The sequence below is a fragment of the Oncorhynchus tshawytscha genome, linkage group LG16 (genome assembly GCF_018296145.1).
Source record: "Oncorhynchus tshawytscha isolate Ot180627B linkage group LG16, Otsh_v2.0, whole genome shotgun sequence".
Classification (NCBI taxonomy): Eukaryota; Metazoa; Chordata; class Actinopteri; order Salmoniformes; family Salmonidae; genus Oncorhynchus; species Oncorhynchus tshawytscha.
In genome coordinates, this window is record NC_056444.1 from 67563919 (window position 1) to 67588000 (window position 24082).

The 24082-nt window shown below is 43.5% G+C and overlaps 1 protein-coding gene across 1 annotated transcript in view; it reads left to right on the forward strand.

Moving 5' to 3' along the window:
- LOC112215211 (calmodulin-binding transcription activator 1) overlaps positions 1–24082 on the forward strand; it is a 622788-nt gene that overhangs the window by 555134 nt on the left and 43572 nt on the right. Inside the window, exon 7 of the mRNA XM_042299516.1 lies at positions 7330–7483. Within this exon, the coding sequence (XP_042155450.1) occupies positions 7330–7483 (154 nt within the window). The remainder of the gene's footprint in view (positions 1–7329; positions 7484–24082) is intronic.

Below are 24082 nucleotides of genomic sequence, written 5' to 3' on the forward strand. Positions count from 1 at the left end.
CCTGTGTATCTCTCTCTCCTTGTCCCTCCATCTTTATTATCCCTGGTGTATATCTCTCCTTGTCCCTCCATCTTTATTATCCCTGGTGTTTCTCTCTCCTTGTCCCTCCATCTTTATTATCCCTGTGTTTCTCTCTCCATCTTTATCCCTCCATCTTTCTTATCCCTGGTGTTTCTCTCTTGTCCTTCTTTATCTATCCCTCCATCTTTATTATCCCTGGTGTTTCTCTCTCCTTGTCCCTCCATCTTTATTATCCCTGGTGTATCTCTCTCCTTGTCCCTCCATCTTTATTATCCCTGGTGTTAATCTCTCCTTGTCCCTCCATCTTTAATATCCCTGGTGTATCTCCCTCATTGTCCCTCCATCTTTATTATCCCTGGTGTTTCTCTCTCCTCCCTCCATCTTTATTATCCCTGGTGTATCTCTCTCCTTGTCCCTCCATCTTTATTATCCCTGGTGTATCTCTCTCCTTGTCCCTCCATCTTTATTATCCCTGGTGTTTCTCTCTCCCCTCCCTCCATCTTTATTATCCCTGGTGTATCTCTCTCCTTGTCCATCCATCTTTATTATCCCAGGTGTTTCTCTCTCCTTGTCCCTCCATCTTTATTATCCCTGGTGTTTCTCCCTCCTTGTCCCTCCATCTTTATTATCCCAGGTGTTTCTCTCTCCTTGTCCCTCCATCTTTATTATCCCTGGTGTTTCTCTCTCCTCTTCCCTCAATCTTTATTATCCCTGGTGTTTCTCCCTCCTTGTCCCTCCATCTTTATTATCCCAGGTGTTTCTCCCTCCTTGTCCCTCCATCTTTATTATCCCTTGTGTATCTCTCTCCTTGTCCCTCCATCTTTATTATCCCAGGTGTTTCTCTCTCCTTGTCCCTCCATCTTTATTATCCCTGGTGTTTCTCCCTCCTTGTCCCTCCATCTTTATTATCCCAGGTGTTTCTCTCTCCTTGTCCCTCCATCTTTATTATCCCAGGTGTATCTCTCTCCTTGTCCCTCCATCTTTATTATCCCTGGTGTATCTCTCCTTGTCCCTCCATCTTTATTATCCCTGGTGTTTCTCTCTCCTCTTCCCTCAATCTTTATTATCCCTGGTGTTTCTCTCCACTCCATCCATCTTTACTATGCCTGGTGTTTCTCTCTCCTTGTCCCTCCATCTTTATTATCCTTGGTGTTTCTCTCTCCTCCCTCCATCTTTATTATCCCTGGTGTATCTCTCTCCTTGTCCCTCCATCTTTATTATCCCTGGTGTTTCTCTCTCCTTGTCCCTCCATCTTTATTATCCCTGGTGTTTCTCTCTCCTCTTCCCTCAATCTTTATTATCCCTGGTGTTTCTCTCCACTCCATCCATCTTTACTATGCCTGGTGTATCTCTCTCCTTGTCCCTCCATGCTTATTATCCCTGGTGTTTCTCTCTCCTTGTCCCTCCATCTTTATTATCCCTTGTGTTTCTCTCTCCTTGTCCCGCCATCTTTATTATCCCTGGTGTTTCTCTCTCCTTGTCCCTCCATCTTTATTATCCCTGGTGTTTCTCTCTCCTTGTCCCTCCATCTTTATTATCCCTGGTGTATCTCTCTCCTTGTCCCTCCATCTTTATTATCCCTGGTGTATATCTCTCCTTGTCCCTCCATCTTTATTATCCCCGGTGTTTCTCTCTCCTTGCCCCTCCATCTTTATTATCCCTTGGGTTTCTCTCCTCTCCCTCCATCTTTAATATCCCTGGTGTATCTCTCTCCTTGTCCCTCCATCGTTATTATCCCTGGTGTTTCTCTCTCCTTGTCCCTCCATCTTTAGTATCTCTGGTGTTTCTCTCTCCTCCCTCCATCTTTATTATCCATGGTGTTTCTCTCCCCTCCATCCTTCTTTATTATCCCTGGTGTTTCTCTCTCCTTGTCCCTCCATCTTTATTATCCCTGGTGTATCTCTCTCCTTGTCCCTCCATCTTTATTATCCCTGGTGTATCTCTCTCCTTGTCCCTCCATTTTTATTACCCCTGGTGTTTCTCTCTCCTCCCTCCATCTTTATTATCCCTGGTGTATCTCTCTCCTTGTCCCTCCATCTTTAATATCCTTGGTGTTTCTCTCTCCTTGTCCCTCCATTTTGATTATCCCTGGTGTTTCTCTCTCCTTGTCCCTCCATCTTTATTATCCCTGGTGTATCTCCCTCATTGTCCCTCCATCTTTATTATCCCTGGTGTTTCTCTCTCCTTGTCCCTCCATCTTTATTATCCCTGGTGTATCTCTCTCCTTGTCCCTCCATCTTTATTATCCCTGGTGCATCTCTCTCCTTGTCCCTCCATCTTTATTATCCCTGGTGTTTCTCTCTCCTTGTCCCTCCATCTTTATTATCCCTGGTATTTCTCTCTCCTTGTCCCTCCATCTTTATTATCCCTGGTGTTTCTGTCTCCTCCCTCCATCTTTATTATCCCTGGTGTTTCTCTCTCCTCCATCCATCTTTATTATCCCTGGTGTATCTCTCTCCTCTTCCCTCCATCTTTATTATCCCTGGTGTAGCTCTCTCCTTGTCCCTCCATCTTTATTATCCCTGGTGTTTCTCTCTCCTTGTCCCTCCATCTTTATTATCCCTGGTGTTTCTCTCTCCTTGTCCCTCCATCTTTATTATCCCTGGTATTTCTCTCTCCTTGTCCCTCCATCTTTATTATCCCTGGTGTTTCTGTCTCCTCCCTCCATCTTTATTATCCCTGGTGTTTCTCTCTCCTCCCTCCATCTTTATTATCCCTGGTGTATCTCTCTCCTCTTCCCTCCATCTTTATTATCCCTGGTGTATCTCTCTCCTTGTCCCTCCATCTTTATTATCCCTGGTATTTCTCTCTCATTGTCCCTCCATCTTTATTATCCCTGGTATTTCTCTCTCATTGTCCCTCCATCTTTATTATCCCTGGTGTTTCTCTCTCCTTGTCCCTCCATCTTTATTATCCCTGGTATTTCTCTCTCATTGTCCCTCCATCTTTATTATCCCTGGTGTTTCTCTCTCCTCTTCCCTCCATCTTTATTATCCCTGGTGTTTCTCTCCCCTCCCTCCATCTTTATTATCGCTGGTGTATCTCTCTCCTAGTCCCTACATCTTTATTATCCCTGGTGTTTCTCTCTCCTTGTCCCTCCATCTTTATTATCCCTGGTGTAACTCTCTCCTTGTCCCTCCATCTTTATTATCCCTGGTGTTTCTCTCTCCTCTTCCCTCAATCTTTATTATCCCTGGTGTTTCTCTCCCCTCCATCCATCTTTACTATCCCTGGTGTATCTCTCTCCTTGTCCCTCCATGCTTATTATCCCTGGTGTATCTCTCTCCTTGTCCCTCCATGCTTAATATCCCTGGTGTTTCTCTCTCCTTGTCCCTCCATCTTTATTATCCCCGGTGTTTCCCTCTCCCATCCCCTCCATCTTTATTATCCCTTGGGTTTCTCTCCTCTCCCTCCATCTTTATTATCCCTGGTGTATCTCTCTCCTTGTCCCTCCATCTTTATTATCCCTGGTGTGTCTCACTCCTTGTCCCTCCATCTTTATTATCCCTGGTGTATCTCTCTCCTCCCTCCATCCCCTGGTCCATCTTTATTATCCCTGGTGTTTCTCTCCCCCCTCCATCCATCTTTATTATCCCTCCATCTTTATATCTCTCTCCTTGTCCCTCCATCTTTATTATCCCTGGTGTTTCTCTCTCCTTGTCCCTCTCCATCTTTATTATCCCTGGTGTATCTCTCTCCTTGTCCCTCCATCTTTATTATCCCTGGTGTATCTCCTCCTTGTCCCTCCATCTTTATTATCCCTGGTGTTTCTCTCTCCTTGTCCCTCCATCTTTATTATCCCTGGTGTTTCTCTCCTCCCTCCATCTTTATTATCCCCTGGTGTGTCCCTCCATCTTTATTATCCCTGGTGTTTCTCTCTCCTCCCTCCATCTTTATTATCCCTGGTGTTCTCTCTCCTTGTCCCTCCATCTTTATTATCCCTGGTGTATCTCTCTCCTTGTCCCTCCATCTTTAATATCCCTGGTGTATCTCTCTCCTCTCCCTCCATCTTTATTATCCCTGGTGAATCTCTCTCCTTGTCCCTCCATCTTTAACATCCCTGGTGTATCTCTCTCCTTGTCCCTCCATCTTTATTATCCCTGGTGTATCTCTCTCCTCTCCCTCTATCTTTATTATCCCTGGTGTATCTCTCTCCTTGTTCCTCCATCTTTAATATCCCTGGTGTATCTCTCTCCTCTCCCTCTATCTTTATTATCCCTGGTGTATCTCTCTCCTTGTCCCTCCATCTTTAACATCCCTGGTGTATCTCTCTCCTTGTCCCTCCATCTTTATTATCCCTGGTGTTTCTCTCTCCTCCCTCCATCTTTATTATCCCTGGTGTATCTCTCTCCTTGTCCCTCCATCTTTATTATCCCTGGTGTATCTCTCTCCTTGTCCCTCCATCTTTAATATCCCAGGTGTACCTCTCTCCTTGTCCCTCCATCTTTATTATCCCTGGTGTATCTCTCTCCTCTCCCTCCATCTTTATTATCCCTGGTGTTTCTCTCTCCTCCCTCCATCTTTATTATCCCTGGTGTATCTCTCTCCTTGTCCCTCCATCTTTATTATCCCTGGTGTATCTCTCTCCTTGTCCCTCCATCTTTATTATCCCTGGTGTTTCTCTCTCCTTGTCCCTCCATCTTTATTATCCCTGGTGTATCTCTCTCCTTGTCCCTCCATCTTTATTATCCCTGGTGTTTCTCTCTCCTTGTCCCTCCATCTTTATTATCCCTGGTGTTTCTCTCTCCTTGTCCCTCCATCTTTATTATCCCTGGTGTTTCTCTCTCCTTGTCCATCCATCTTTAATATCCCAGGTGTTTCTCTCTCCTTGTCCCTCCATCTTTATTATCCCTGGTGTATCTCTCTCCTTGTCCCTCCATCTTTATTATCCCTGGTGTTTCTCTCTCCTTGTCCCTCCATCTTTATTATCCCTGGTGTTTCTCTCTCCTTGTCCCTCCATCTTTATTATCCCTGGTGTATCTCTCTCCTTGTCCCTCCATCTTTATTATCCCTGGTGTTTCTCTCTCCTTGTCCCTCCATCTTTATTATCCCTGGTGTATCTCCTTGTCCCTCCATCTTTATTATCCCTGGTGTATCTCTCTCCTTGTCCCTCCATCTTTATTATCCCTGGTGTTTCTCTCTTGTCCCTCCATCTTTATTATCCCTGGTGTTTCTCTCTCCTTGTCCCTCCATCTTTATTATCCCTGGTGTTCTCTCTCCTTGTCCCTCCATCTTTATTATCCCTGGTGTATCTCTCTCCTTGTCCCTCCATCTTTATTATCCCTGGTGTATCTCTCTCTTGTCCCTCCATCTTTATTATCCCTGGTGTATCTCTCTCCTTGTCCCTCCATCTTTATTATCCTCCCTCCATCTTTATTATCCCTGGTGTATCTCTCTCCTTGTCCATCCATCTTTATTATCCCTGGTGTTTCTCTCTCCTTGTCCCTCCATCTTTATTATCCCTGGTGTTTCTCTCTCTTGTCCCTCCATCTTTATTATCCCTGGTGTATCTCCCTCATTGTCCCTCCATCTTTATTATCTCTGGTGTTTCTCTCTCCTTGTCCCTCCATCTTTATTATCCCTGGTGTTTCTCTCTCCTTGTCCCTCCATCTTTATTATCCCTGGTGTTTCTCTCTCCTTGTTCCTCCATCTTTATTATCCCTGGTGTATCTCTCTCCTTGTCCCTCCATCTTTATTATCCCTGGTGTTTCTCTCTCCTTGTCCCTCCATCTTTATTATCCCTGGTGTATCTCCCTCATTGTCCCTCCATCTTTATTATCCCTGGTGTTTCTCTCTCCTCTCCCTCCATCTTTATTATCCCTGGTGAATCTCTCTCCTTGTCCCTCCATCTTTAATATCCCTGGTGTATCTCTCTCCTTGTCCCTCCATCTTTATTATCCCTGGTGTATCTCTCTCCTCTCCCTCTATCTTTATTATTCCTGGTGTTTCTCTCTCCCCTCCCTCCATCCCTGGTGTATATCTCTCCTTGTCCCTCCATCTTCATTATCCCTGGTGTATCTCTCTCCCTCCCCTCCATCTTTATTATCCCCGGTGTTTCTCTCTCCTTGTCCCTCCATCTTTATTATCCCTGATGTATCTCTCTCCCTCCCGTCCATCTTTATTATCCCTGGTGTATATCTCTCCTTGTCCCTCCATCTTCATTATCCCTGGTGTATCTCTCTCCCTCCCCTCCATCTTTATTATCCCCGGTGTTTCTCTCTCCTTGTCCCTCCATCTTTATTATCCCTGGTGTATCTCTCTCCCTCCCCTCCATCTTTATTATCCCTGGTGAATCTCTCACCCCTCCCTCCATCCTTGATCAAGGTAGACAGAGGGGATAAGGGGGTCTGAGAGGGGAATGGAGGAATGAGTGGTACAGATGAATGGTTTGAACCAGTAGGGAGCACAGACCTAGTAGCATGTTGATTTAGAATCCACTTAGCACTGAAGAAGCTTCACACTACACTCAAACACATGCTGTCATTACATGTATTTTGTTACTTTAACAGGTCTGTTTGTGTGTGTGTGTGTGTGTGTGTGTGTGTGTGTGTGTGTGTGTGTGTGTGTGTGTACACACCTAATGAGTGTGAGTGTGGTGCATGTGTGTGTTGTTATTGGCATTAGTGTGTTACTAATAAATGGAGTCTTAAGGAGCGGAGTGGGAGTGTTTCTCCTGCCACTGTTTACTCTGCACAGTAATCAAAGCTATTCATGATTACAGAACACAATTGATGTTATTCACACCGGCTCAACCGGTCTTTTAAATGGCACCAATTTTTCATAAGCTGTCAATTTAGGGAATTTACATACTGTAGGTAACAGTTGTGGCGGGTAAATTGGTGGATCTGACTGGGTACACAGGCAAGTTAATAGAGGGCATTGGCTCAGCATGTGGGAGGACTACACAAAATGATATAAGTGTGTTACATGCACATAGCAGGGCCATTACCACACACAATCTTCCAAAGAGGTTTTAACATCCCCTCCACATATTTCTTCAGAGACACATTTATGTTTTGCTTCTCTTTCTCTCTTACCCTCTCTCTGTCACTCTCTCTCTGTGAGCTTTTCTCACTCAATTATTTGTGTGAGAGTTACCATGTCTCTCCAACAGCAGCCTATTCCAGCAGCATGTCTGTGTGCTAACACAACAGCTGTAATGCTGGAACGTGTTACACTTCCAGCAGGGTCTCTCTCTCTCTCTGGGCCTGTGTGTGATTCCCATTCTCTCTCACTGTTACCAGACCCACATCATCTGAGTCTGCTGACTAACCTAAGGTTCCCCTCCTCCTCTCCCTCCCTCTCCAGAACCCTGACATCGTGCTCGTCCACTACTTGAATGTGCCGGCCATAGAGGACTGTGGGAAACCATGCGGGCCAATCCTGTGCTCCATCAACACAGACAAGAAGGAATGGGCCAAGTGGACCAAGGAGGAGCTGATTGGCCAGCTCAAGCCCATGTGTGAGTATCTGACCTATCACATTTAGAGCACAGCACTTATGGAGAGCGCCAAGCCTTTTCAAAGCCTTATTCATTACAGGTGCAAGCTCTTTTCAAGGGTCTAGCCCTAAGAGCCCCAGACACACAAACAGACTAGACACTCATGTCTGGGTCTTTAATGCTCAGACCTCTCCTAGCCTTATTAATGTACCCACACAGGCTCTCTTAGAGACCTGGCCTGGTTACTATGTTGTTGTGTTCCTGACTGGAGCTGTCTGGTAAACAGAGGTCACCTATCACCACGGTGCCCAGCCTAAGAGCACACAGCCCAGCACAGGCCCTGGCCACCCATCCTCCCAGTCAGGCAGCAGAGCAGGCCCAGCACAGTGCAGTAGAGAGCTCTATTAATAAACACCAGTGTATGGGAGAAAGAGCATCTATAGTAACTCACCAGAAATCCTACACACCTCCCCTCTCTTAATTCAATTTGAATTGAACTCTAGAGGGTTTTATTGGCATGGAAAATACATGTTTACATTGCCAAAGCAAGTGAAATAGATAAAACAAAAGTGAAATAAACCATCAGAAATTAACAGTAAACACTTCAAAAGAATAGAGACATCTCAAATGTTATATTATGGCTATGTACAGTGTTTAAATGATGTGCAAATAGTTTAAGTACAAAAGGGAAAAATACATTAACAAATATGGGTTGTATTTACAATGGTGTTTGTTCTTCACTGGTTTCCCTTTTCTTGTGGCAACAGGTCACACATCTTGCTGCTGTGATGGCACACTGTCGTATTTCACCAAATAGACATGAATTCAAAATTTGATTTATTTCAGAATTCTTTGTGGGTTTGTGTAATCTGAGGGAAATATGTCTCTAATATAGTCATACATTTGGCAGGAGGTTAGGAAGTGCAGCTCAGTTTCCATTTGGTGGGCAGTGAGCACATAGCCGGTCTTCTCTTGAGAGCCAGGTCTGCCTATGGTGGCCTTTCTCAATAGCAAGGCTATGCTCACTGAGTCTGTACATAGTCAAAGCTTTCCTTAAGTTTGGGTCAGTCACAGTGGTCAGGTATTCTGCCACTGTGTACTCTCTGTTTAGGGCCAAATAGCGTTCCAGTTTGCTCGGTTCTTTCCAATGTGTCAAGTAATTATCATTTTGTTTTCTCATGTTTTGGTTGGGTCTAATTGTGTTGCTGTCCTGGAGCTCTGTGGGTCGGTTTGTGAACAGAGCCCCATGAACAGCTTGTTGAGCAGACATATCTCTCTGTAGGTGATGGCTTTGTTAGTGAAGGTTTGGGAATTTATTCCTTTTAGCTGGTTGTAGAATTGAAAGGCTCTTTTCTGGATTTTGATAATTAGAGGGGTGATCCATGTCTCCGTTGGGACCAAAAAGCCAAGGGACTGAAGGGCAGCATAGGCTGAGATGAACTCTGCGTTCTGACTTCAGATCAGCAGTTCCAAATGCTGCCAGATACCCGGAATTCCACCTGGGTTTTGCGTGCAGGGTACACTAAATCAGAAGGGTTGCAGACAAGGGGTGGGGAGCGTCTGTAAAGCCTACAGGGAGAGGAACTAACAGGTATAGAACACACACACACACACACACACACAGTAGTTGACAAAGATACAAAAAAAGCTAAATGAGATCATCTGTAAATAACTAGGTAAGATACTCAAGTGACAGAGTGGTGTGAGCCTTCCTCAAACAACTCGGCAGAACAGTCTTAGTTTCGACGATGGCCTTAGAGTTCCGGCAGAACTGAACGACCAGCGCTTACAGCTGCCACTGAGAAACCAGGGAGACTGAAGAACTAACACTGATTGCTAATTGCCTAGCAGAGGTGGAGAGCACGCCTCCCTGTACTAATTGCTGATTGCCTAGGAGAGGTGAAACCACGCCTCCTCCAATACAGCCACTGATTACTAAAACAAGTCACAAATTGCCCTGCCCCTTGATCCTGGTTGATGTGTCAACAACTATCTGCAAGTTATGAGCAGTCAGCAGTTCACACACCAATTAGTCTACTGGGAAGACAGGCAGCACTTAAAGTAGATGGCCCTAGCTAGGAAAAAGACAGTACTGGACCACAACAGATAAAGACAAAAAAATATACTTCTGGAGATATCAGGAGTCCTCTAGTTATAGAATAAAGCACCGTAAAGGGCAATGGGTTCTATAACTGATTCAATAATTTTTAAATATGAATTTCATGTTCCCTTTGATGGCGTAGAAGGCCTTTCTTGCCTTGTCTCTCAGATCATTCACAGCTTTTTGGAAGTTTACCTGTGGTGCTGATGTTTAGGCTGAGGTAGGTATAGTGTTTGGTTTGCTCTAGGGCATGGCATTTCTATTTGTGGTCCTGGCAACTGTGAAAAAATTGGAACACCATTATTTTTGTCTTACTGAGATTACAAAAAAATATACTTCTGGAGATATCAGGAGTCCTCTAGTTATAGAATAAAGCACCGTAAAGGGCAATGGGTTCTATAACTGATTCAATAATTTTTAAATATGAATTTCATGTTCCCTTTGATGGCGTAGAAGGCCTTTCTTGCCTTGTCTCTCAGATCATTCACAGCTTTTTGGAAGTTTACCTGTGGTGCTGATGTTTAGGCTGAGGTAGGTATAGTGTTTGGTTTGCTCTAGGGCATGGCATTTCTATTTGTGGTCCTGGCAACTGGGAAAAAATTGGAACACCATTATTTTTGTCTTACTGAGATTACCTGTCAGGGCCCAGGTCTGGGAAATATGTCTCTAATATAGTCATACATTTGGCAGGAGGTTAGGAAGTGCAGCTCAGTTTCCATTTGGTGGGCAGTGAGCACATAGCCGGTCTTCTCTTGAGAGCCAGGTCTGCCTATGGTGGCCTTTCTCAATAGCAAGGCTATGCTCACTGAGTCTGTACATAGTCAAAGCTTTCCTTAAGTTTGGGTCAGTCACAGTGGTCAGGTATTCTGCCACTGTGTACTCTCTGTTTAGGGCCAAATAGCGTTCCAGTTTGCTCGGTTCTTTCCAATGTGTCAAGTAATTATCATTTTGTTCTATCATGTTACATGTTACATTTATCATGTTCCCTTTGATGGCGTAGAAGGCCTTTCTTGCCTTGTCTCTCAGATCATTCACAGCTTTTTGGAAGTTTACCTGTGGTGCTGATGTTTAGGCTGAGGTAGGTATAGTGTTTGGTTTGCTCTAGGGCATGGCATTTCTATTTGTGGTCCTGGCAACTGGGAAAAAATTGGAACACCATTATTTTTGTCTTACTGAGATTACCTGTCAGGGCCCAGGTCTGACAGAATCTGTGCCGAAGATCTAGGTGCTGTTGTAGGCCCTCCTTAGTTGGGGACAAAAGCACCAAATCATCAGCAAACAGTAGACAATTGACTTCAGAATCTTGTAGGGTGAGGCTAGGTGTTGCGGATTGTTCTAGTGCCCTTGCAAATTCGTTGATACAGTTGAAGTCGGAAGTTTACATACACCTTAGCCAAATATATTTAAACTCAGTTTTACAATTCCTGACATTTAATTCTAGTAAAAATCCCCTGTCTTAGGTCAGTAAGGATCACCACTTTATTTTAAGAATGTGAAATGGCTGAATAATAGTAGAGAGAATGATTTATTTCAGCTTTTATTTATTTCATCACATTCCCAGTGGGTCAGAAGTTTACATACACTCAATTAGTATTTGGTAGCATTGCCCTTAAATTGTTTAACTTGGGTCAAACGTTTCGGGTAGCCTTCCACAAGCTTCCCACAATAAGTTGGATGAATTTTGGCCCATTCCTCCTAGTAACTGGTGTAACTGAGTCAGGTTTGTAGGCCTCCTTGCTCACACACGCTTTTTCAGTTCTGCCCACAAATCTTCTATAGGATTGAGGTCCGGGCTTTGTGATGGCCACTCCAATACCTTGACTTTGTTGTCCTTGAGCCATTTTGCCACAACTTTGGAAGTATGCTTTGGGTCATTGTCCATTTGGAAGACCCATTTGCGACCAAGCTTTACCTTCCTGACTGATGTCTTGAGATGTCGCTTCAATATATCCACATAATTGTCCTACTTCATGATGCCATCTATTTTGTGAAGTGGACCAGTCCCTCCTGCAGCAATGCACCCCCACAACATGATGCTACCACCCCCGTGCTTCACGGTTGGGATAGTATACGTCGGCTTGCAAGCCTCCCCCTTTTTCCTCCAAACATAACAATGGTCATTATGGCCAAACAGTTATTTTTTTGTTTCATCAGACCAGAAAACATTTCTCCAAAAAGTACAATCTTTGTCCACATGTGCAGTTGCGAACCGTAGTCTGGCTTTTTAATGGCGGTTTTGGAACAGTGGCATCTTCCTTGCTGAGCGGCCTTTCAGGTTATGTCGATATAGGACTCGTTTTTGCTGTTGTTCTTGGATTGATTTGCACTTTTCGCACCAAAGTACATTCATATCTAGGAGACAGAACACATCTCCTTCCTGAGCGGTATGACGGCTGCGTGGTCCCATGGTGTTTATACTTGCGTACTATTGTTTGTACAGATAAATGTGGTAACTTCAGGTGTTTGGAAATTGCTCCCAAGGATGAACCAGAATTGTGGAGGTCTAAAAAAAATTCTGAGGTCTTGGCTGATTTCTTTTGATTTTCCCATGATGTCATGCAAAGAGGCATTGAGTTTGAAGGTAAGCCTTGAAATACATCCACAGGTACACCTCCAATTGACTAAACTTAAGTCAATTAGCCTATCAGAGGCCTCTAAAACCATGACATAATTTTCTGGAATTTTCCAAGCTGTTTAAAGGCACAGTCAACTTAGTGTATGTAAACTTCTGACCCACTGGAATTGTGATACAGTGAATTTTAAGAGAAATTATCTGTCTGTAAACAATTGTTGGAAAATTACTTGTGTCATGCACAAAGTAGATGTCCTAACCGACTTGCCAAAACTGTAGTTTGTTAACAAGACATTTGTGAAGTGGTTGAAAAACAAGTTTTAATGACTCCAACCTAAGTGTATTTAAACTTCCGATTTCAACTGTATATACACTGAGTGTACAAAACATTAGGAACATATTCTCTTTCCATGACATAGACTGACCAGGTGAGTCCAGGTAGAAGCTATGATCCCTTATTGATGTCATTTGTTAAATAGACTTCAATCAGTGTAGATGAAGGGGAGGAGATGAGTTAAAGAAGGATAAGCCTTGAGACAATAAGACGTGGATTGTGGTATGTGTGCCATTCAGAGGGTTAATGGGCAAGACTAAATATTTAAGACAGTGTTTGAGACAGTGTATGAGAGTGTTTGGGAAAAATGTCAGAGTTTGTCTGATGATAATAATCTTTTAGGGGCTTTTGAAAATCTTTGAGAGAGTTGTTAATAGCCAGACTCCAGGCTGTATGTATGTGTGTGTGCGGGTGTATACGTGCGTGTATGTTGGCAGGGGCAGGGCGGTGATGGTGAGTGATGTTCACATGGCTGATTATTGGTGATGGGACCAGGTAGAGAGTAGTGTGTCAGCAGCTTTCAGATGCACAGTGAGGGACAGATGCTCTGTGAATACAGACCAGCTAGCCAGGCAAGGCCCTAACACACACACACACGCTGGCCATGATCACCAGAGCATACGCTCCACTATCGTTTTCTCCTTCATTGCTCCTCTGGCAATCAGTTTAGGAGTCACTTGAGCATCCCATCCACCACAGGACAGTACATGACAGGATATATCAGTACAGGACAGTACATGACAGGATATATCAGTACAGGACAGTACATGACAGGATATTTCAGTACAGGACAGTACATGACAGGATATATCAGTACAGGACAGTACATGACAGGATATATCAGTACAGGACAGTACATGACAGGATATATCAGTACAGGACAGTACATGACAGGATATATCAGTACAGGACAGTACATGACAGGATATATCAGTACAGGACAGTACATGACAGGATATATCAGTACAGGACAGTACATGACAGGATATATCAGTACAGGACAGTACATGACAGGATATATCAGTACAGGACAGTACATGACAGGATATATCAGTACAGGACAGTACATGACAGGATATTTCAGTACAGGACAGTACATGACAGGATATATCAGTACAGGACAGTACATGACAGGATATATCAGTACATGGGACAGTACATGACAGGATATATCAGTACAGGACAGTACATGACAGGATATATCAGTACAGGACAGTACATGACAGGATATATCAGTACAGGACAGTACATGACAGGATATATCAGTACAGGACAGTACATGACAGGATATATCAGTACAGGACAGTACATGACAGGATATATCAGTACAGGACAGTACATGACAGGATATTTCAGTACAGGACAGTACATGACAGGATATATCAGTACAGGACAGTACATGACAGGATATATCAGTACAGGACAGTACATGACAGGATATATCAGTACAGGACAGTACATGACAGGATATATCAGTACAGGAAATGGACAGCTAACAGCATTGCTGTGAACTACTGTATTCATCAGGTGTGGGGCATCATTTCAATCCCAGCCATTTGCAGTAATGCGTGAAGTCATTAACTTTGGGGAGTTGTTGGGACAATGAGGGCCGAGAAGGGTGAGATGCCTTCTAGCTGATGGGCTACATGAGGCTACATGAGGCCACATGCAGCCTGCATTCCAAATTGCACCCTTTTCCCTATATAGTGCACTACTTTTGACCAGGTCCAATGGCCAATTGGGACACATCCACAGAGCAACAAAGCAGCCTCAGCCATTGTATTTACAATTGCCCTTTTCTTGTGATAACAGGTCACAAATTCTGCTGCTGTGATGATACTGTGGTATTTCACACAACGGATATGGGAGTTTATCAAAATTGGAAATGTTTTCGAATTCTTTGTGGGTCTGTGTAATCTGAGGGAAATATGTGTCTCTAATATGGTCATATATTTGGCAGGAGGTTAGGAAGGGCCACTCAGTTTCCACCTCATCTTGTGGGCAGTGTGCACAAAGCCGGTCTTCTCTTGAGAGCCAGATCTGCCTATGGCAGCCTTTCTCAATAGCAAGGTTATACTCACTGAGTCTGTACATAGCCAAAGCTTTCCTTAAGTTTGGGTCAGTCACAGTGGTCAGGTATTCTGCCACTGTGTACTCTCTGTTTGGGGCCAAATAGCATTCTAGTTTGCACAGTTTTTTTGTTAATTCTTTCCAATGTGTCAAGTAATTATCTTTTTGTCTTCTCATGATTTGGTTGGGTCTAATTGTGTTGCTGTCCTGGGGCTCTGTGGGGTCTGTTTGTGTTTGTGAACCCCATGACCAGCTTGCTTAGGGGACTCTTCTCCAGCTTAATTTCTCTGTAGGTGATGGCTTTGTTATGGAAGGTTTGGGAATCGCTTCCTTTTAGGTGGTTGTAGATTTTAACGGCTCTTTACTGGATTTTTATAATTAGCGGCTATCGGCCTAATTCTGCTCTGCATGCATTATTTGGTGTTTTACGTTGTACACAGAGGATATTTTTGCTCAATTCTGCATGCAGAGTCTCAATTTGGTCGTTTGTCCCATTTTGTGAATTCTTGGTTGGTGAGCGGACCCCAGACACCACAACCATAAAGGGCAATGGGCTCTATAACTGATTCAACTATTTTTTAATCAGATCCTAATTGGTATGTCGAATTTATGTTTCTTTTGATGGCATAGAAGGACCTTGCCTTGTCTCTCAGATCGTTATCAGCTTTGTGTTACCTGTGGCTCTGATGTTTAGGCCGAGGTATGTATCGTTTTTTTGTGTGCTCTAGGGCAACGGTGTCTAGATGGAATTTGTATTTGTGGTCCTGGCAAATAGATATTTTTTGGAACACCATTATTTTGGTCTTACTGAGATTTACTGTCAGGGCCCAGGTCTGACAGAATCTGTGCAGAAGATCTAAGTGCTGCTGTAGGCCCTCCTTGGTTGGGGACAGAAGCACCAAATCATCAGCAAACAGTAGACATTTGACTCCAGATTCTAGTAGGGCGAGGCCAGGTGCTATAGACTGTTCTAGTGCCCTCGCCAATTCGTTGAAATATATGTTTAAGAGAGTGGGGCTTAAGCTGCATCCCTGTCTCTCTCCACAGCCCTGTGGAAAGAAATTTGTTTTTTTGCCCATTTTAACCACACACTTGTTGTTTGTGTACATGGATTTTATAATGTCATATGTTTTTCCCTCAACACCACTATCCATCAATTGGTATAGCAGACCATATCAAATTGAGTCAAAAGCTTTTTTGAAATCAACAAAGCATGAGAAGACGTTGCCTTTGTTATGGCTAGATTTTTTTGTCAATTAGGGTGTGCAGGGGGAATATGTGGTCTGTCGTATGGTAATTTGGTAAAAAAACAATTTGACATTTGTTCATTACATTGTTTTCACTCTGGAAATGTATGAGTCTGCTGTTAATGATAATGCAGAGGATTTTTCTAAGGTTGCTGTTGACGCATATCCCACGGTAGTTATTGGAGTCAAATATGTCTCCACTTTTGTGGATTGGGGCGATCAGTCCTTGGTTCCAAATATTGGGGAAGATGCCAGAGCTAAGGATGATGTTAAAGAGTTTAAGTATAGACAATTGGAATTTGTGGTCTGTATATTTCATCATTGAATTGAGGAAACCTTCAACACCAAAGGAGGGTTTATGTTTTGTCCTGTAGTTCAATCCAGTGGGTTCTGGTAGTCTTTAATAGTTGATACTAAGATTTGTATTTGATCATGTATATGTTTTTGCTGTTTGCTCTTTGCTCTTTGTTATAGGGCCTAAAAGATTGGAGAAGTGGTTTATCCACACATCTCCGTTTTGAATAGATAACTCTTTGTGATGTTGTTGATTTAGTGTTTTCCAATTTTCCCAGAAGTGGTTAGAGGCTATGATTCTTTAATTACATTTAGCTGATTTCTGACATGCTGTTCCTTCTTTTTCCGTAGTGTATTTCTGTATTGTTTTAGTGATTCACCATATTGAAGGCGTAGGCTCAGGTTTTCTGCGTCTCTATGTTTTTGGATGGATAGGTTTCTCAATTTCTTTCTTAGGTTTTTGCATTCTTCGTAAAACCATTCGTCATTGTTGTTCATTTTCTTCGGTTTGCTGTTTGAAATGGTTTGATTTGATAGGGAAGCCGAGAGGTCAAATATACTGTTTAGGTTTTCTAATGCCAAGTTTGTACCTTCACTATTACAGTGAAAAATGTGTCCAGGAAGTTGTCTGAAAGGGATTGAATTTGTTGTTGCCAAATAGTTTTTTGTTAGGATTTCACACTACTTTCCATCTATAGCATTTCTTAATATTATTAAGTTACATTGGCTTTGATGCCTTGTGATTGAGTATTCCTCTGTTCAAGTAGACTGTGATTTTGCTGTAATCTGTAAATGATCTGAGAGACTCTGGTTTGAGGTCAGTGATAAAGTAGTCTACAGTACTACTGCCAAGAGATGAGCTATAGGTGTACCTACCATACTAGTCACCTCGAAGCCTACCATTGACTGTGTACATAACCAGCGTGCAACAGAGCTGCTAACCCGTTTTTATTGGTTATGTTGTCGTAGTTGTGTCTAGGGGGGCATATGGGGGAGGGAATGCTGTCACCTCCAGGTGGGTGTTTGTCTCCCTGTGTGCTGAGGGTGTCAGGTTCTTGTCCAGTTCTGGCATTTAGGTTGCCACAGACTAGTACATGTCCCTGGGCCTGGAAATTATTAATTTCCCCCTCCAGGATGGAGAAGCTGTCTTCATTAAAGTATGGGTATTATAGTGGGGGGATATAGGTTGCACACAGGAGGACATTTTTCTCTGTTGAGATAATTTTCTTTTGAATTTCTAGCCAAATGTAAAATGTTCCTGTTTTATTTAATTAAATAGAGTGAGTTATGTCTGCTCTATACCAAATTAGCATAGCCCCTGAGTCCCTTCCCTGTTTCACACCTGGTAGTTTGGTGGATGGGACTACCAGCTCTCTGTAACCTAGAGGGCAACCAGTGGGTTCATCTCCTCTATACCGTGTTTCTTAGCATGACACTGTCTGTATTTCTGATTTTTTGGTGAAGTCCAGGTTCCTGCTCTTTAGGCCAAAGGCAAATGACCTCAGGCCTTGAATATTCCAGAATCTCTCTCTCCCTCCCTCATAGAACAACCAGGATAGAAACATCAGCTGTAAGGTAGAGCGACAGTGTCACCTAGTGGTGTGTTGATAGAACAGCCTCTCTCCCTGATCATAGGGACATAGAGGGGTGGAGGCGAAGTGTACAGCAGCATTATATTATATTATCTATGTATTATTCAGCTGTGAATAATACAGCAGGCCTTTTCAAACAGTACATTCTCCCCAGAGTGACTCATGTCTTACACAAAAAGCTATGGTTCATCAGCGGATATACACAGGTGTTTATTGCTGTATACGGGAGGCAGAGTATGTAGTCTAGCACTAAGGATCTCGGAGGGTAAAGGAATCACTTTTACTCCTCTGAAGTTTAACATGTAGGCCCTCAGAGGAAGAGGCTGGACAGAGTCCCATTCCCTACCCTCTATCGTAGCTATAAACCTTCGGTTTAACTAAGTACTGTGCAAATTAGTAAGCTCTGGGAAACTTTGAAGTATGTTTTGATGTTAAGCAATGTATCATGCTGCCAATGATATGCATGTTCGCTTAAGGCTTTGAATTTGAAGACTGCAAATTGACCGCAAGAATCCCAAACAGATTCAATATTTGACTAAAACCTAATAATTTCATTACATTATACGATCACATATATACTGAGTGTACAAAACATTATGAACACCATGACATAGACAGACCAGGTGAAAGCTATAATCCCTTATTGATGTCACTTGAATCAGTGTAGATGAAGGGGAGGAGACAGGTTAAAGAAGGATTTTTAAGCCTTGAGCCAATTGAGACATGGATTGTGTATGTTTGCCATTCAGAGCGTAAAGGGGCCAAATAAAATGACCCGCGGCCCACCAGATGAGGAACCCTGCTCTAGACGTGAGTTATTCTCTACACATGATGTCTCACTGCACAAAGTCTTTGACATGTCTAATGACACAGAAAACCAAGTAGCAATTGAGATGATATGGTTCACTGGATCCTAGTCTAGCTGTTTGTGTTGTTCTGCCGACAAAAAAAACATACAATAGCAGAGACATAACCACACACAGGCACACACACACCCACACCCACACCCACACCCACACACACACACACACACACACACACAAACAGTCAACATGGCCTTGTCTGAACTGGTCCTTCCCCAGCCCTAGAGAGGAGAGAGTCAAAGATGAGGGTTGAGGGTTGGGCTGGGGGTCACAGCGTGGGTTCTCTGCTATGAAAGGGCAGGTAGGCCAATGAGAAAGCAGCGAGTCAGGCAGCTTGACTTACACCCCTGTTCTGATGCAGTCAACAAGCAGGAGTCCCGGCCCAGTGATGCTCCAACCCTAGCCCCAGCCATGGAGTCAGTCAGGCCCCGAGCCTGCTGATAGACAAACACACCACCAGCATCCCTATATCCCTCCCCCTTTCTCTCCTTCCCTCTCTCTATCCCTCCAAATCTTCCTTCCAGGGTTAGGCCAAACTAGACCAGGGCATGGCAGGGCAGGGAAGTGGGTGCATGGCACCATATCCCAGTCAGTGCCCAGTGGTGCAAAGAGAATGTGATGTGATCTGTGTATCCTGAAGACAGACGCTGCTCATCAGGCCGCATCCCTTACATGCACGGTCGTTCCGGATGATGACACAGGAATTAGCTGGTTGTGGTGGTGGTAGTGATGCCGCCGGACGGAACAGAACCTTGTGGCTGTTAGAGAACAGGGAAGGTTTAAACACAACCCTGAGTAAGGAGGGAAGACAGGCGGATATGTCACACACACACAAACACACACTCACTCATATACACACACAAACACACACTCACACATATACACACTCACACATATACACACACATATACACACTCACACATATACACACACAAACACACACTCACACATATACACACACAAACACACACTCACACATGTACACACACAAACACAAACACACACTCACACATATACACACACAAACACACACTCACCCATATACACACACAAACAGCTCAGACCCCCGAGGGTGAGACCAAACCAGGCAGGAGAGCATTTACTGAGATATGACAAACCCTGGCAGACTGACTTGGGGCATCATTTAGAGCCATAGTGAGGCAGGATTGTTTGGACCAGCGGCAGTGTTGAGCTGTCACTCTGAGGTCTGTCAAAGCTCTGAGTCAGCTCTCTACTATAGCTCTGCTCTGGCTTTGTCACGAAGGGGGACCCGTTTCAGGACACCTTGCATGACAACAGTCTCTTATCACCATATTACTAATGCCTGCATCATCATAACAGATGTGTTACTGAGATAACAAACAGTTATGAGGTCAGACAGGTCATTTGAATATGTATCTAATTCACAGGGAAAGAGTAAAACAACAGATACATACGTAATTTTTAAAAATCTGTGTGCATTACTTTATATCGAAAGGTTGGCAGGTCCTCATTAAAGTCCTGTAGATCAATTCATTACTCCCTTTTTGTTTACAAAGCTCTACTACACAAGCTTCCAACTTAACTTAACCTAACTTTGTTGCTAACCTATAAAAGAATGAGATACCAAACCCACTCACATGGTTGGTTAACTCTTCAGATTCCTTGGGTCTGCACGGAATTAGGTAAATCTGCTTTTAGTTTTCACTTCCAAAATGCATTACATTTGGATTCCCTGGTGCCACTAGGGCAGTTTAAAATCCTGATGATAAGTGAGTGCACCGAGGTGTGCAATTGTTTTTAGTGATTGATTTAATAACTTGTTTATGATGGCTGTGATGTTAGTGATGTTCTAATGTAATGTGGTGTTGGTTTACTTTATGGTCTCAGGACACCATTGAAAATGGGACCCTGGTCTCTATCGGGCTCCCCTGATTAAATAAAATGTAATAATATTATAGTTATGTTTATTGTCTTTGCCATTCTTAATCTGAGCTCATGTAGCCAGGTGTCATTAAAAAAATGTGACCCTCCCCTCCCCCCAACATTACAAATATGTTCACATGACCCTCCCCTTGTACTGTAAGATCCCCCCTCATAGAATTCATTCAAAATAATGGTTTTAACCACAAATACTGTAGCGACCCTGTGTTTATAAATGTGGATATCGACTTTGCCGCTTCAGCATGCTTTTGTGGCACAGTTGATGCCACGCAGGGCTACAGGCCAGAAGGTTGAGGCTTTGCCAAACACCACAGACGAGCTCACTCTCCCTGCCTGTTTCATTAAACTACGATCAGAGCCATCTGCAGACAATGATCAGCTAGAGGGAAATCAGATTTTCAACATTTTGATGCCATATTTATAATTATATAAAATATATGCAACGAATTGTCCACCAATAGGTTTCTGTGCCAATGCACCACACAAACAATAAACAAAGCATACCGACTTTGGGCACTTCAATATCATGGTTTGTGTTTTCAACACCACAATAAATAGACTATGTCAATCTCGACAAAAAGAACACACATCTCTCCCTACCTTGTAGTCTTACCCAGTATCAAAGGCTTGGCTTAACAATCTGAATGTTATTACACTTTTTGGTGTTTTGTAACAGAATGGAAAGAGTTTTGTAACTCTTTCTATTCACCAAATGATAAAGGTGACCGGGATCAATAGTTGGGGACTTGTTTCAATTGTGGTCCCTATTTTTAACATCAATACCACGGATGCTGACGTCTTGCTCCCAGACATGCTAAACACCTTCTTCACCCGCTTCGAGGAAAACATAGTGCCACCGACGTGGCCCACTGCGTGGCTGACATGAATAAGTCATTTAAGCATGTTAACCATCGCAAACCTGCCTGCCCAGCCGTCATCCCTAGCTGCGTCCTCAGAGCATGTGCAGACCAGCTGGCGGGGATTGTTTACGGATATATTCGATCTCTCCCAGTCTGTTGTCCCCACTTCAAGATGTCCACTATTGTTCCTGTACCCAAGAAAGTGAAGGTAACTATTCTAAATCACTATTGCGCCGTAGCACTCACTTCTGCCGTCATGATGTGCTTTGAGAGACTGGTTAAGGATCATATCAGCTCCACCTTACCCGACATTCTAGACCCACTACAATTTCCATATCGCCCCAACAGATCCAAGGATGATGCAATCACCATCACACTAAGCACTGCCCTATCCCACCTGGACAAGAGAAATACCAATGTAAGGATGATATTCATCAACTACAGCTCAGCCTTCAACACCATGGTGCCCTCCAAGCTCATCACTAAGCTTGGGACTCTGGGTCTGAACCCTGCCCTGTGCAACTGGGTCCTGAACTTCCTGACGGGCTGACCCCAGGTGGTGAAGGTAGGCAACAACACCTCCGCTACGCTGATCCTCAACACGGGTGCCCCACAAGGGGGTGTGCTCAGCCCTCTCCTGTACTCCCTGTTAATCCATGACCGCGTGGCCATGCAAGTCTCTAACTCAATCATCAAGTTTGCAGACGACACAATGACTAGACGCCTACAGGGAGGAGGTGAGGGCCCTGGTGGAGTGGTGCCAGGAAAATAACCTCTCCTTCAACATAAAAGAAATGAAGGAGCTGATTGTGGACTTCAGGAAACAGCAGTGAGAGCACACCCCCATCCACATCGACGGGCCACAGTGGATAGGGTGAAAAGCTTCACGTTCCTTGGCATGCACATCACTGACACCCTGAAATGGTGCATCCACACAGACAGTTGGGTAAAGAAGGCGCAACAGTGCCTCTTCAACCTCCGGAGGCTGAAGACATTTGGCTTGGCCCCTAAGACCCTCACACACTCCTACTGATATACCATTGAGAGCATCCTGTCGGGCTGTATGGCAAATGCACTGTCAGCAGCCACAGGGCTCTCCAGAGGGTGGTGCAGTCAGCCCAACACATCACCGGGCACACTGCCTGTCCTCCAGGACATCTACAGCACACTGTGTCACAGGAAGGCCAAGAAGATAATCAAGGACCTCAGCCACCAAAGCCACAGCCTGTTCACCCCGCTACCATATAGAAGGCGGTGACAGTACAGGTGCATCAAAGCTGAGACCGAGAGACTGAAAAACCGCTTCTATCTCCAGGCCATCAGACTGGTAGATAGTCATCACTAGCAGGCCTCTGCCCTGAATTTCACTGTTACTAGCCAGCTACCATCCGGTACTCTACCCTGCACCTTAGACACTGCTGCCCTATGTACATAGTCATTAAACATTAGTCACTTTCATAATATTTACATATAACTACTGCTGTACACACCTTTCCTATTCATATACTTTCCATAATCTCAATACACACCATCATATACATTTATTCCGGACTCTTACACTGCTTGTTCTAATATTTCTATATTTCTTCATTCCTTTCTTTTTTATTTTGTGGATTTGCGTGTATTGTTTTGTACTGTTAGGTATTACAGCATTATTAGAGCTAGAAACATTACCACTTCGCTACGCCCACGGTAACATCTGCATAATATGTGTACGCAAAAGTATGTGCATAAATGTGTACTGCACATAAAAATAACTTTAGCGATTATATTTCCATGTACCAAAGAAAAAATACAAGTTAAATGGGTTTCCATCACACTTTCAACTCTACTGATGGTTTTCTCACCCAAATATTGTTGCGTTATAAAGATTGTTGCGAAATCTCGCTGTTGGCTAGAGTGCATTTCTATGAGATTAATATGGACAAAATAGCGAGATTATTTTAATTGTCAAACGGCAGACAAGCATAGAGAATCATGTCACCAGAAAAAGACCCTAGATATTGATTGGAAAGGAGCATCAAACTCATCACTTTCCACTTACACCATCGTGTGAAGTTCATAAGATATTTAATCTGTAGACCAATAAACTGCATGCTTTCCCTACAAATCGTGGGAGGACCATCGCGTGACTCCCAAATGTACTTGAATATGATGGTTATTATATCAATATTTGCACATTAAAGCGTTTCCACCGACATTTCTCGCATAATTGCTTTTACCGACACAAAAAAAGATCTCACCTTGTCTAGCGTATTTTGTTTTGTCGCCATTTGTAAAGTTTCCCGAAAAATGTTCTCTTTCCATCAGGCCTGTCTTTACATTTTTTTATCTGACATGCATTTTACTGGCATAAAATGTTTGGATGGAAGCCTGGCTATTATAGGGGGCGGCAGGTAGCCTAGTGGTTAGCGCGTTGGGCCAGTAACCGAAAGGTAGAGGTAAAAAGGTATAAATAACCCGCAGATAAACCCACTATTCCCCGGTAGGCCGTCATGGTAAATAGAATTCGCTCTTAGTTGTCTTGCCTAGTTAAATAACAAAAACTGTTAAGCCATTTTGAGGATGCTCGAATGATGTTTTGGACTAACGCATGCCTACAGGAGACTTTTGAAGTAACCCAATCAGATGAAAATATTGTGACTAGTTGTGTGCCATATATAAAAGGTCATACATTTCACAAGTTAAATGATACATGTTTAGGCTATATTGAAGAGTTAGGCTCTAGGTGCGCGAAGAATAGCCACTCGGATTGGAGAGGAGG